Genomic DNA, 14,972 nt, shown 5'->3' on the forward strand with positions numbered 1-14,972 from the left:
AAGAAAAAGATGAGCCAACATTTTACAATCAGTTAGTAATGGGATGTTATCAAAATGCTAAATAAAAGATACCAAATGAAATCTTAAATGGGGCTTGTGTCTCATCAGCAGCTATGATGTAACATACATGTTTGTAATAATGAATATGGTTACTGTAGGCCTATCTGGAGATTAAGATGAAATGTCCTTAAAGCTCCTGTAAATTAGTTTTTTCTATGTTGTGAAAATGACTAAAACCAAAAATAACTCAATATGCCCGACAAAGCAATCGCAAACGAGACCATAAGCAAAAACAATGATTATACAGTAAATTGTGTTTGTAACTGTTACTGTAGGTCTACAGCTGAAGGTCATTAACTGGAAGAGTGGTTTACAACATTTTTAGATTCATACTAATTGGAACATTTGTGCTATAAGACATCTGGGGAAATTATTATTATAGAGTAGTAAATGTAAAGTTTTAGGAAATAGAACAAGTGCAGTCCTGATCTCATTATTATTATAAATTGTGTCAAAAAAGAAATGTTCATGAATAGACAGATTGCTGCCTTTAAGTTGTATATTATCGTGAATATAGTCCATGCATGAATTGTATTCTCTTGTGTGTCGACCCTGGTATTCCAGATTGTACCCTGCAAACCCGTCAATGTCAACTGGGATCATCTAGGCTACAGCTCATTTGAACCCTAAGAAGTGTGGATGGTGTATGGATTGACAGATTGACGTGTAAAATAATAATGTGGAAAAAGTACTTAATTTCTGAGTAATCAGATTGAGATCTGACCATTTATCAGGGGCCCAGCGGGACCTGTTGTGAGAAACATATTAAACAAAATTGGTTGGATTTAAGTTATCTTCGAACTCAAACTTTTTACCCACAGCACCATTTTCCCTCATCACTGCGGCACCATGCCCCCATATATATATGTAGCCGATATTATACGTTTCATGTGTTAGTATAAAAGTATACATGGTTTATATTGATAATATAGAGAAGCGGAAGTTGAGGCGGAAGGGTTTGTCCTCACATGTGATTAGTGGGTGTGTGTGCTGTCTTTTTACCATCATTCAGTGCGACGTTTATTAATGTTGTAAGATGGCGACGGTGCATCTGAGGATCGGAGACCTAGTGTGGTGAGACAACCTTTAAACATTGTTAAACAACTCTATTATTTCTTAATGACCCTGCATTATACAAAGCAGTGTTGTCTACGTGTGTTAAAGGTCAAATAAACGTGTTTCACGCTGGTGTTATTCAGACTTTTTGACTGTAAGTGAACGCCTTCTGGTGGATGCTCACCCAAACAAATTGCTAGCTAAGCTGACTCAGCCAGCAACCGTCGTTAGCTGCCAGCTAGCGGACAAGCTAAAGACAATGTTTAGAATCGAAGATAAATACACAAATCTGTCTTTTTTTCAGTCCAAATGTTGCACAAGTATTTTTAAGTAAGGTTCCACTATGCACGTCCAACTTTACAATGTTTTAGAAATGTGGTGGTGTGTAATGAGCTTTGCTAGCAACGTCGTTGAAGTTGGTACGTTAGCTTTGGCTTCCGTGTTATCTGGTGGAGCTGTTTTTCTTTACCTAAGGAAGTTTTGTTTTGTATACTATCGTCATACGACTTCTTGTTGCACATATCTTTAGTGCGTTGTGTATGACCTTAGTAACCCGCATATTTAAAATCACCTCGACGTTTTCCTTCACCAATAAAAGCAGCGATCATTTGTTTTCTATTGCGACATGTGTAAGTGTCCTCAGCCAGGCTCTAACACTTTTCTACAAGCAGGAGGTTGTAACATTTCTGCCCCAGAGACGCTGTTCCACACACGTCCTGTCATGTATGAAAAGGAAATATTTAGTTCAGGATAGCACAATGACAAACTTTAAAAGCAAACAAGTGAAAGTGTTAAGACTCCTGAGAAAGGAGTTAGTCAAGACATCTGTGAGTTTCGGCTGAAACGAAGCATTTCAGAGGCTTAGTTATCTCTGAACAGTGATCATGTTATGCATTGTGAAACGTACTCATAGTGCAATATTATTTGTAATGATTAGGACTGATGACCATTATTTGCAGTTTGTTAAAGACAAAGGAAAAAAGATCAATAATTGTACTCAAACCTATTTAGTATACAGCCCGAGCATTTGACATTGAAGCGTGGGCTTCATAGGATGTGCTGCCTCATTCTGTCACAAAAGACACAGATGGTAAATACGTTGCCAATCTTTTTCAGGGGGAAGCTTGGCCGTTACCCACCATGGCCAGGAAAGGTAAGTACTGAAAACGGCATCAAAACAGAATGATATTCCCAACATTAGCCTGAAAACGAAGTGTTGCTAATGTTTGATTGTTCAATTTTTAATCCAGGTAGTAAGCCCTCCCAAAGATCTGAAGAAGCCAAGAGGCAAAAAATGCCATTTTGTGAAATTCTTTGGAACTGAAGACCAGTAAGTCTGGATAGAAAGTTACCCTCCTTGACCAACTCTGATCTACCTTTTCCATCAAATGTGTAAGCTCTTTGTTTCTGTGTGCCTGCGTAGTGCCTGGATCAAAGTAGAACAGCTGAAGCCCTACCACGCCCACAAAGAGGAAATGATCAAGATAAATAAAGGAAAACGTTTCCAGCAGGCAGTTGATGCAGTTGAAGACTTTCTAAAGAAAGCAAAGGGGAAAGAGCAGGTGAGGGAGTTTTTTTTTTTTTTTAAACATGTTTAAAAAAAATTTTTTTACCATGGTAATGAACAAAACTGAGATTTCCAAATAGTATATAGTTTCACAAGCAGTCGGGATACATCACACAGAATTCTGTAAAGGATTTTATATCTGGTTTGTCCTTGTTTTTTAAGCCAGCAGAAGTAGCTCTCTGTAAAATCGTATTCAGAAAAAGAGTCAAAAGAACCCCCAATTTCAGTGGGGCGTTAGGACTTCATCTTTATGTACCATTCGTGCCAATGACCCCTGGTTTCTCTTTAGGACTAGTGTGCGCTGAACAACAGTTCAGTACTTCTGACTCGTGTTCTTATATGTAACATAAAATGATGGATCACAAATTGGAAGCTAAATAAAAAGCCACATACTATTTGAATAATTGTTTCTTTGAGAAAGTGGCATTTTTAATCACATATTATACAACGGTTTGGTAAAACCTAGGATTTTAATAGAAAAGATGAAACAAAGGATTTTAAACTCCTGCAACGTGTCTGTTATCTAAAAAAAAAGACTAATCTCAGTTTCATCACACACACATACTACAGGTTAGTAACATCTATAAATGATGAAGTCAAGTACTAATTTGAGTGCTGTAAGAAGTTTTCCATTTGGATGATGATTCTTGGAGTTTTTATTAAACAACATTTTCCCCATGGATTTTCTAGTCAAAAATTATGATTTTGTTCTTTTTTTCTAGTATTAAACATAATGGAAGCACAGCCTGGAATGGTTTTATCATAGGTATTTCATTAACAAAATATGAATCCACAGCCCAATCAAAACAAATAGCTGTGGGTCATGCTTGTTTCCATCAAAGTCCCCGGTCAGATCAAATGCACTATTTATGAAGTGAGTCTTTTCTAAGTGTTAAGTAGTGAAATACACCCGGATGTCATGTTCAGTTTATTCAGATGGACACATGGTCTCTCTGTAGAGCAGCTGCTGACCAGGAAGTGGATCTGACATTTGGTAAATCAATTGTCCCTGTCACTGAGTTAACGGCTTAGACTGTATCATGATAAATCAGTCTTACCTTGAAGGTGCTGAGAACTTTCTATACATGCAAAAATAGAAAATGATCGTGTGTGTGTGTGTTTTTTATTTTATTTTTTTAAACAGAACTCGGATGGCAAAGGAGAATCAAAAGGAAAGAAAACGCCAAACAAGCCACTGAAAATTCTTGAGGAGGAGGATGAGGATCTTAGTGCCCTCAAAGACCCATCTGAAAAGGTATTGGGACACTGATGAGTTTAAAACATGTGTTTTGAAGCATCAGTTAAATAGAGAATTCTTTGAGATATGCAGGTCACATTATGGTAAATAAGGAAAACATGGGGACAAGAAAAGTAAAGCAAGAGACCCATTGCTTTGATACTTTTGAAAGTCTGCAGCGTGTTGCTGTAACTATACAAATGTTCTCTCTTAAGTAATGGTGCAAAGTCCTTTCTTAACCATGTGCTGACATCGCACAAACTTCAAGAAACGTGACATAAGGAGTAACCATGATCACAGTTTCTGAACTAATTTCTATTTTGTCAACCACAAACACTAGCAAAGTAAGATGAGCTAATCCTTTTTCCATCTCGCGAGCGGAGAAAAGCACAGCGCTCACCTACAAACACAGACACTGGCTTTTATTAGCTTAGTGCTAACACACAAAATAGCGAGGCAGAATAACGACAGAATACAACAATCCCATCTTCAACACACTGGGTTAAAAGGACACGGATTATTTAGTGGAAAAGCGTATAGAGCTTCGAACAGTAATCACCCTCTCAAGTGAAAATATTTCTCATTTGCAAGATCTGGACCTCTTGTAGGTGACGTTGACGTTAAGATATCAAGTTTACAGGCAAACAAAGCCAAGCGAAGTGCTCGGGTCTCACCTTTCAGGCTCTTTCAGTTTACACACCAAACCCACTTTGGGCTATCGGGAAAACATTCTTTCTTTTTGAACAGCCAAATCTGATCATTGGTGAACGTTGGTCAAGTCTCCTTCCAGCAGCTGTTTTAGAAAACAATCTGCTCTTACTCAAAATGAAATGAATAATAGTTACAAGTGACAAAATAACACTTGTTGTGTTTTCTTCCTCTAAGTTTGTGCCTCAACCAACGGAGGTAGTTCTGGATGACTTAATCAAAACATGACATTGGAATACTTACCCAGCCATTATGGAAACTAGACTCTCTCTCTCAGTTAAGGAATGACAGACCTTTTTTTTAAGCACATCATTGGAGAGGTCTTTTTTTATTCTTCTTATTTTTTTTAAACATGGCTTCAAACACAACCGGAAATTAAGCCTTTATTTTTCATTGAGAGATTTGTTAAATTTAGAAGAGGAAATACATTTTGATAAAGATACACAGGTTCAGTGCAGCAATGGTCCTCAACCGAGTCACCCATTGCGTGTGACGCCTCCCACTACAGGAGACGATAACCAAAATGAAAAGGGTGAAGAGGTTTATATGTGTCTCTCTCCTCCTTAAGGACTTAACTGACTCTGATCCCGAGTCGTCCACTATTGAGAGGCTGGGGGCTGGACCTGGCTCAGGATTCAAATGGGAAAGCAGTGTAGGTGAACCCCCCCCCCCCCCCCCTCACTCCCACCAAGCCTGTCTTGCCTTGCTGTTTGTACTTCTACCTGACCTTTGCCTTAAAACTCCCAACAACTGAAAACCTTTCCCTTCTGAACTTTTTTTTTGTGCTCACTCTTGACTGTTAATTTGGCCTGCTCTGTCAGTGTGGTCCCCAACTCTGTGTATGAAGGCTTCAAAGGAGGCTCAGGTTTGGGTCAGTTGTCCCCACTTGCATTCTTCTGCAAGTGTCTAATAGTGATAATCGCTAACCTGCTCTGCTGGACCAGGGTTGATGACCACTTGGAATGTATTGCTCCTATAATCTGTATGAATAATTGGTTGGTGAGTGGGTGTGTAATAAATGTTCTGTCATGAACTGTTGGTCTTTACGCCAGTGGAAACGTTTTCACAAATATCAAAATGAAATTGCCAGCTGATTGTAGCTTTTGCTTCCTCACAATACAGTCCAAAAGACAAACATTTAGATAATAACATGGTGTTGACTCTCACTGAGCAAACTGTGCATCTCTCTAATTTCTAACCCATCAAATGCAGTAACTATTAAGTGGATACAAACAATAGAAAATTCTAAAAATCGATGACCAATCAGGCTTTACTTATTGTGTTCTTTAAAGTACCCACGTTTCCACTGACTTGAAGAGAATCAGAAAGTGACTATTTATTTTTTTCGGGTGAAGTTAATCATATTAAAAGGCCATGCTCAGCTGTGACACTGTTTTTGATTTATTTATTTTCTGCTCTTAATTCATGTATTAACAGAGCCAAAAGGATCACTTTTATTTCCTACTGAACGCTTTGTGCTACATTTAAACACATGCAGGGCTTAAATATTTCTCCCTTTTTTTTTTAATTTTGGGGAGAAAATCTTGTAAAACTTTCTCTGCTTATCCAGGTTGGGATAGATTTTTAGGTTATGCATGGAATCCCTTTCAAATCTCTCTCAAGAAACTCTTTTGAGGGCCCTTTCTGTGAAGAACATGATAGGACCCTGGTGTGTCGGCATTGTGCTGACTTGACACTAGAATTTCCACCAGGACATATTCAATGAGACGTCTGTCATACTGAACTTTTCTCCTGTTACAGCCCGTGAAGGACGACCCACATTTCCATCACTTCCTTCTTAGCCAATCGGAGAAGGTAAGAGGAAACGTGCGTCTTGATGTTTTGACACATGTGCTTTATTATTTGGACCTCTTTGGTTAAAAAATATTGATTTGCTTTTCTTGTTTGAGTTTGAATCTGTGACCTTGTGGTCTGGTGCTCTCCTCATAATACGCCTCGTTTGTCACGACAGTGACAAAAGCCCTGTTTCCACCAATCGGTTTGTTTCATCTCGTTTTAGCGCGCATTTTGTGGCGTTTCCTTGGACTAAAGCTGAGAAAGATTTCCAAATTACACAGACGCACCGTCCTATTTTTTTGTACTATTTTGTTGGGGTGCCAAGTATATTGAGCCGACCCTAAAAGGTGGAGCTAAACACTGCAGTCGGTTGATTGGTCCTGTACGACAGTGGGGGAAAAAAACACAACCCCCCCATGTTTAAATACCCAGTCAATTGTTTTTTCGTCTGTTTTTCTTCTTGCGGCACAAAGCCTTCTCTGAAACAAAGCTGGATTGTGTTTTGTAACAAAGAGACTCATGTCAATGCAGTTTGTCACTCAGGTCTGTTAATGGTCCTGATATGAAGCATCTGTAGCGCAAAATACTGTGAAGTTACTTCTCCTACTTTCCTTTCTCCTCTCATTATGACGAATGAAATAAACAGCAGCAGCAATCATATTTCAGGAGCAGAGCACTGCCGCTGCTAAATGCATATAGGGGAAACGCTACAATGACAAAGATGATGAATTACTGGATGTTGGTCTTTGTCTACTGTCGCTTTTTTCTTCTTTGTTGAATTTATCAGCAGGGTACACTGCTACAATGTTATGCTATTACATAGCTGTCTGTTTTCAGCATCCAGCTAACACACCGCCTGCCAAATAGGGCCTGTTTGGCTGTGAAAACACAAACAGGATCAGGCTTTATCCAACCAAACCTTATCAAACTGTACTGATCCATACCAGACCGCTGGATGGAAACGGGGCTAACGTATGGCACCAGTTGAGAATGTGTTGGAGAAGGGGGCTGGAACTGGAGTTGCAAAGGGGTGGAAAGTTTCCAGAAATTTACATGGGAAGTTAAGCTTGGGAATTTTGGCAATATTTTAAATTCGGAAGTAGGGGGTTTGGCCTCGATAGCCCTGCACTAAGCAGTGTGCTCTGTGCATGTGATTGAGGAATAGTGTCGATATTCAAGTGTACTTTGAAATCTAGTTGTTTTAGTCAAGATTATGCTGAAATACCCACACTATATTTCAGTTCCCTGTAAAGGGCCAACTTTCAATTCAGTAAATTCCTGGTTTATTCTCAAAGTCCCATGAAAAGTTTCCAACTTTGAAAATTCCTGGAATTTTGCAACCCTAACTGAAACACAATAGAGGAAATGATGTAAATGCAACTGAGGCCAGCAGAAGACAGCACGTCATTGAAAGCTTCTGCCTCGTTTCTAGAGTATACTAGTTATTTCTAACGTTGCCCTCTGCCCACAGCCAGCATCATCAATGGAACCTATCAGCAAGCGTCTGAAGATTATTGAAGAGGTATTTGATTGTGATTTATAAGTCAAACTGAGTCATTTATTTAATTAACAAAATGAACTTTAAAAATAACTGCTTTTCACATGGATTTATGTTTTCATATAAAAATCTACACAGAGACATCTGTATACTTTTTTTTTTTTCTTAAGTCAGGCTGTGGCTTGTCGTTCTTTGCTTCAGTATGAAATTGAAATTGTTGCATTTGATTCATCAGGACACGGGGTCAACTTCCATCCAAGCAGCAGACAGCACAGCCATCAATGGCAGCATCACGCCAACAGATAAAAGGTATTAACACATCCTCTTAGCAGCACTGCACAATACCATTATCAAAATGACTTCATTGAACTAAAACCAGATCCCACAATGGTTGTTGATAATGGTATATGTCATCTTCTTAAGGGTATTTGGATTTCAGCTTAGAGGATGCTGATAAATGATTGCTTTTTTAAATTCATTTTTAATTGTGTGTCTTCTTTTTGGACTTTGTCTACCAGGATAGGGTTCCTGGGTCTGGGGCTGATGGGTAGTGGTATCGTTTCCAACCTTTTGAAAATGGGTCATGTTGTCACAGTGTGGAACCGCACAGCAGAAAAGGTACTAACATAGAACACCACACTATAATATCATACAGGCAACTGCATTATTATGATGTGGAGCAAAAGGTGCTTTCAGGAAACTAGAAAGACCTCTTAAAGGAGACGTATTATGAAAAATCCACTTTGTTTGTGGTCTGCATAAGTATTACAACACAGACAAAAATGCTCTTTCAGGTAACTCGTGACATGACAAGTTAAACTGTGGTAAAACAAAACTAAAAAAAATGCATTTAAAGAGATGCACACCAAAACAGAGCGTTCTGAAAACGCTGGTTTATACAGGGTCACAAACCTCCTCTGGTGCTTGATTCATGTTATATTTAGACCACAGCACAGATGTTTCATTTAGCCCACAGGAGACTGTTTGAAAAGGTGGAAAAGCAATATAATATGTCCTCTTTAAAAAGAAAAACATAAATACCAGTGATGAAAGTCTGGCTTTACTTTAAAGACTTGGAAGTCTCCCTACTCCTATTAAAATTACAGTTGAAGACTAAGTGAATAAAATGCAAGCAAATATGTTTTAGAGATAGTAAAGGGTGACTGTATACTTACGTGCCGGTTAAACTAACTATCTAAAGAGCAGGGATCTGTTCTACATTGGTGCAGTTGATAACATTTTGATAAGTTGCTGCTAACATCATTGAATCCATCATAGCCAATTAACGCTGGAAATGTAATAACCATTAAAACTATCAGTCTTTGCTTGGTCTCAAAGTATAGGTTGTCAGGGAAATGTATTATAATAATAATAATAACAAAAAAAATGAAAATGAAGGTAATGCGGGCATGGTAATTGAAAAATAAAAAGAATGATATAATAAAAAATACAACAATTAAAAAAAAAAACTTTAATAATAGTGTGGTTGTAAGTTCAGTGTGACTCAAAGCTGCGTTCAGTGCGCTGAACTCGCTGTCTGTCTACTTGAGTTCAGTATTTTATTTACACTTAACAATAGATGCGTATGTGAGGATACAGAGAGCGTATCCGTATCCTCACATCTCATGTCTATTTTTTCCCCAAATTATTGAAGATATTATAAAAAGAAAATAACTGGATTCACTGCTATGAAACTACTACAATTCCTCACTAGAAACAAAAGGTTTGACAACAAATAGATAGAGCTTTTCTGTTTCTCATTAAGATATATTATTTCTTTGTCAATGGGGTTCCTAACTCTAAAAGTCAATGGGGATTTTGAATGGGTTTGTGTTGAGATGCCTGCAATAAGGTCTGTGGTTAACACAACCTTAAGAGATGTTGACGTTTTGTTAGATGAACTATGTCGGCAAAGACCCCCCCCCCCCACTTGTGAATTTTAAAGTTTTTACACGTACTTTAAACGGTGATTGCTAATGAGCAGTTAACTGAAACTACAGTGGTTGTCACGTCATCACTCCAAGAACTCTCACTAATCCTCCTTACAGCCTCTAGTCATGTTTTTCAGTGCTCTTTCACGAGCTTGTCAAAACCACTGATTAGATCGATGAAGCATTATAGTTGTGACGTCATAATAAACCGATGGCGTGATTCCCTAGAGCATAACGTTGGCTTTTTACTTCTCTCGACTGCATTAACTCCTCAAACTTCATATAAATGGTGTTCATATGTAAAGATTATCCAGATGAACAAAATATCTAAGCATCAGAAAAGTATGTTTGACACAGTTTATTTTCTACAATGATCCAAAATCTACTGCAAAAATCCCATAGGCGAATTCCCGTATGAACCACTGGCGTAGTCATTTCCGGGTTGGCCTACAAAAATACAATGGTAGGGGTCGGTCATTTGGGGATCTTTGCCGCCTTTAGTCTATGAAAACGGCCCAAACTGCGTGCCGAACTTAACTGAACAACTTGGTGGAAACGGGTCTCAAACTGAGTTGACCACGTTAGATATAAGAGGTTATCACAAAGAAGGGATTACTGCATTTTATTATTTTTTAAGATAATAGATGCATACACAAATGATTTTCTAAGTGAGCATGCTGCTGATAAAGGCTCTGTGTTTCAGTGTGACCTCTTCATCCAGGAGGGGGCCAGGTTGGGACGGACTCCTGCAGAGGTTGCCTCCATGTGTGACATCACTTTCTCTTGTGTCTCAGACCCAAAGGCTGCCAGGGATGTGAGTACCATTTTAGCAACTGTGAATCATAGCACTGTGAGTAACAAAAAAAAAAAAGGATACTTCTGAGCACATGTTGTTGATTGCCTCCAGTTGGTAATGGGACCAAGTGGAGTGCTGCAGGGGATCAGACCAGGCAAATGCTATGTTGAGATGTCCACTGTTGACCCAGAGACCATCACAGAACTCTCACAGGTATACACAAACTCATTAAAGTAAGCTCAATTATCGATTCGTCTCAATTGCATTATGTAAAGATCACATGATAAATACACTTTCAATTGAAATAAGCAGAGTTTTTGAGCGTCCTACCATCAGGAATAATCCAGACACTTTAAACTGAGAATGAGTTGCGTCTGTCAACATTGTCTCGCTGTTAGTCTGTCTGAATTATATAGTTATTGTATATTTCAATTTCAGGTTATTACATCACGGGGTGGTCGTTTCCTTGAGGCTCCAGTCGCTGGAAGCCAGCAACTCTCCAATGATGGGATGCTGGTCATACTGGCAGCTGGTGACAGAACAGTTTATGAGGACTGCAGCAGCTGCTTCCAGGCGATGGGCAAGACCTCCTTCTTCCTGGGTATTAAAAATATTCGAATAAAAGTTGTGACAAAGATGTTCAAGACTTCCTGTTGAAGACATTCACCACTTTTTTATTTTTTGCATCCAGCATCTATGAAACGTGCCTTTTTCCATTTTAACAAGATTGAACTTTATTAAAGAAGGACTGTGCAATTTTTATTTATTTTTTTGTTTGATCAAGTAGATGCGTCTCCTTTGAGCACCAGCATGAAACCAAAACAGATTGCTGTTGGGCGTCACCGACGCTATTCTGAAGCCTTTGTTCTCCTACATGTGGCACATCCCCTCTCTTTCTAATTCGCACCAAGGACTTATTAATTGGAACACACAATTGGCAGAGAAAATAGTTCTCGGCTCGAGCTACAATCACCTCTGGTCTTGCATTGTTGTGTAATGGGGCTAATGTAACCCCCCTTGGTTAACTCAGAGGGTAAACTTTTAATTTCTGCTGTAGTTATGGGTTAAATGTTCTGCCTTTAAGGCCATTACAAAAAAAAAAAAGTTTCCATCAGAACAAAGAAGTTGAATGATTATGTGTAGGTCTGCTTTGTGTTTAGAGATATTTCCAGGGGAACAATTTGCCTTTTGAGTCCTGTTTAAAGGCAAAAATGAATTTTCTTTATTTTTTTTTTCTTTCTTTCATTTTCATTTTTTTAATGAACCTGTGTAACAAACTAGTTTAGAGAGAGTTCATCTTATTATCCCTGAGTGGAAGTGTATCTTAGGCTGTATTTGAATAAAGTTTGATGTCACAATGTGACTATCTAGTGCGTTCCAAGTCAAGGTATGCGAGAAATGTCCAGATACAAACTATTGCTAATGTAGTTTACGATTTAAAAAAAAAAAACAAAAAAAAAAAAAACAGGAGCTCACTTGTCATACTAAACCACCTCACAATGCATTACGGCTATTCAGCCGAGTTCCCCAGCCTGCAAACGACATGACGTGTGGGAGCTAACATATTTAAAGATTTATTTTTGGGCTTTTTAGCCAAGCTAGCATATTTATACACTAGATTTTGTAGGTTTTACACACAAATAATTTAACATAAATATTTAAAGGTGCCGGTAGGTGGAACTTTGTAGTTGAAAGAATAGGGGGGGGGGGCGGACGGACGGACGGACGATGGAAGCATACTAAAATATTCTTGATGACGGTCCTTTTTATTTGATTATTCACAGCCGTAGGACTTTGAGATTGTTAAATTGTCCTGTTATCTGTTTGTTTTTGATTGTGACTGTTTGCAGGTGAAGCAGGGAATGCAGCAAGAATGATGCTGATCCTCAACATGGTGCAAGGTAGCTTCATGGCCACCATTGCAGAAGGGCTTACTTTGGCCCAGGCCACTGGCCAATCACAACAGACCTTCCTTGACATCTTGTGTCAGGGCCAGATGGCCAGTACCTTTGTGGACCAGAAATGCCAAAGTAAGCTAACCCAACAGAAGAAGTTTCTTACAGGACTTTTCTTATTTTATTCTCTCGTGAACTGATTGTTTGCGTAAAGGTACTTAAATTCAAATAATGTTCAAGTTGTATGTAGCCCACCAACATCTTAATGTGGCTGGTTCGATAGATTAGTTGTTTTTGTTGAAAGCTTTCCCCCCCCTGTGCCTTTCAGATATTTTACAGGGCAACTTTAAGCCGGACTACTATTTGAAGCATATCCAAAAGGACCTAAGGCTGGCCATTTCCATGGGTGACATGGCCAACCATCCAACCCCAATGGCTGCAGCTGCCAATGAGGTAAACTGTGTTTCAGAAAATAATCAATGATTTTGATTTCAAAAGTTTAAATTCCCATTCAGCATTAATTTTACTGCGTCAAAAAAACAGTATGACAATGACAGAGAAGTCAGTTTCAGTTCTGCCCCACAAGCTCTTTAACCGAGTGTTTGTGAATGCCTTCTTAACAGGTTGTGTCCAGTCAGGTAGGGTCAGATAATAGCCATAATCCAATGCATTGATGGCACAGGTTGGCCACTTGGCAACTGTAATTTAAACACTTAAGACAAATGAAGATGTTGCTCTTTTCATTCATGCCAGGTTAAACATAATTTTCTGGGTTTTTTCTGTTTTAAATTTGTCCCCAGTTTTCAGTCATTTTTATTTTTCATTTTAACATGAGTAAAAAATTAAGCAGACACTTTTTTTTTTGTTCCTTATTTCTCAGTAGGACCCTGAATATTTCTGTCACCATTTGGCTAAAGTTTTGTCAATATCACTTCCCATGAAATTTGCAGACTGTTTTTAATTAGTGCCCACATAAGACATTTGAACTTGTGTCAATTATCCTGTTGACAATCCATAAAGGCCATCAAATTCCAATAAGCCATTATGGTTTAACAGTAAGAATGCAAATACAGTACCAGAACTCAGATTGTCAGTCATGATTGTCATATATTGTTGATTGTCTAATGTCGATTGATTGTCTAATTAGCTTCGGTAATTTTGATCTATTGATCTGGATTAATTTGGGTCTTGTTGATTGTGACAATGATGGTTAAGCCCTGTGTTAGCAACAGGTCAAGCTTTTTCCAGTTTGTTGATCTGTTAGTTTGACATTCGAATAAAATCCCAGTGAAACGAGGCACTCAACAGGCCGCTATGAGAGTTTGTCGAGCTTCGGTGAAAAATAAAAAGCTGCTGCCTGCCTCTGACAGCTTCTCTAATTTACACGAACAGGGAGAGATAATTTTGAATCGAGGAATTCCTGTTCGCTAGAATTATGAGAATGCCAAATTTTCTATTTTTAAACAATAACTTAACAAATGCGGAACAAAAGCATTTACAACGTAACTTAAATGTGTTTTTTTTGCTTGTTCACAGGTTTACAAGAGGGCTAAGGCACTGGACCAGTCAGACAATGATATTTCTGCAGTCTACAGAGCATACATTCACTAGAGTGAGCTGTGATCTCTCCTCAGGACCACGCAGTCTTTCATCCTTTATTTCTGCTCCCTTGTCATGTTTTTAATTTTAAATTCTTGGGGGTTTTATTTCCGATTTTTCCAGCGCTCCAGTCATGTTTCCTGCCCACACAATCACGAGATAGCTATTCCTTTGTTAACGGCAACCTTGAGAAAAGCACTGACTGCATCGGGGATAAATAAGCTGTAATAGTGCTCTACATTCAAGGTTGTTGATTTTGCATTGCTGCAGTTCACTGTAGGAGGAGGTTTGTGTGGTTTCTGACAACTGAAAGTTTCTGGTAGTTGTTCAGGGTGTTTGGTCAAGTGCCACTGTGAAAAATAAGGGGTCTGACTCATTGCTGTCACATTAAGCGGCTGCATAAACCCTACAGATTGTTTTTGTTAATGTGCAGATGATGACTTTATTTAATTGATTTTGATCTTTGCTTTCTTTTAAATAGAATTTTATGGGGGAAAAAACACCAAGAACCTGCCACTGCATTGCCTTAATATTGTAACCCCAAGTCTTTCAATAATAGATGTATTTATTTATGTTTCTAGGTCTACTTGGCAACATTTGGCATGGCTTGATTCTGTATTCGATTAGACGATTTATGCTTTTACGTTTGTTTATGATCTTTGTTGAACAGGTTAAGAAATGAACAACAGTTTGTTGAGGCCTTAAAAAGCAGTCATTATTGTTTTTTTGTTTTCAAGATTTAAGATTACGACATCTAAAATCCTTCATTCTTGTGTTTGGAAGAGTTCTCATTTCCAAATTGATCTTTTAAATATTTCTCTGAAATGA

At 38.4% G+C, this 14,972-nt stretch overlaps 1 protein-coding gene across 3 annotated transcripts; it reads left to right on the top strand.

Annotated features, from left to right (window-relative positions):
• Positions 1–666: 666 nt before the first annotated feature.
• glyr1 (glyoxylate reductase 1 homolog (Arabidopsis)) lies at positions 667–14,972 on the top strand. Of its 3 annotated transcripts, none has more exons than XM_079365813.1 (16): positions 667–838; positions 2,233–2,269; positions 2,367–2,446; positions 2,540–2,678; positions 3,828–3,938; positions 5,197–5,280; positions 6,390–6,443; positions 7,897–7,947; positions 8,159–8,232; positions 8,442–8,541; positions 10,558–10,668; positions 10,762–10,863; positions 11,089–11,251; positions 12,501–12,680; positions 12,874–12,998; positions 14,082–14,972. In XM_079365813.1, exons 4-16 carry the CDS (start codon positions 2,592–2,594, stop codon positions 14,154–14,156), a joined length of 1,317 nt encoding a protein of 438 aa, XP_079221939.1. In that variant the 5' UTR covers positions 667–838; positions 2,233–2,269; positions 2,367–2,446; positions 2,540–2,591; the 3' UTR covers positions 14,157–14,972. The 3 variants fall into 3 exon arrangements, with proteins under 3 accessions (XP_079221939.1, XP_079221938.1, XP_079221937.1); XM_079365811.1 differs by lacking the exon at positions 667–838 and adding an exon at positions 885–1,134; XM_079365812.1 differs by lacking the exons at positions 667–838; positions 5,197–5,280 and adding an exon at positions 884–1,134.

Source organism: Symphodus melops (assembly GCF_947650265.1).
Source record: "Symphodus melops genome assembly, chromosome: 17".
In the NCBI taxonomy this organism is placed as follows: Eukaryota; Metazoa; Chordata; class Actinopteri; order Labriformes; family Labridae; genus Symphodus; species Symphodus melops.

Bases quoted from the DNA above. Each gene is read 5' to 3' on its own strand.
- glyr1 (XM_079365811.1), top strand. From the start codon at position 1,097: ATGGCGACGGTGCATCTGAGGATCGGAGACCTAGTGTG. The intron at 8,233-8,441 runs GTATTAACACAT...TTTGTCTACCAG, and splicing joins ATCACGCCAACAGATAAAAG to GATAGGGTTCCTGGGTCTGG. The intron at 12,999-14,081 runs GTAAACTGTGTT...GCTTGTTCACAG, and splicing joins TGGCTGCAGCTGCCAATGAG to GTTTACAAGAGGGCTAAGGC.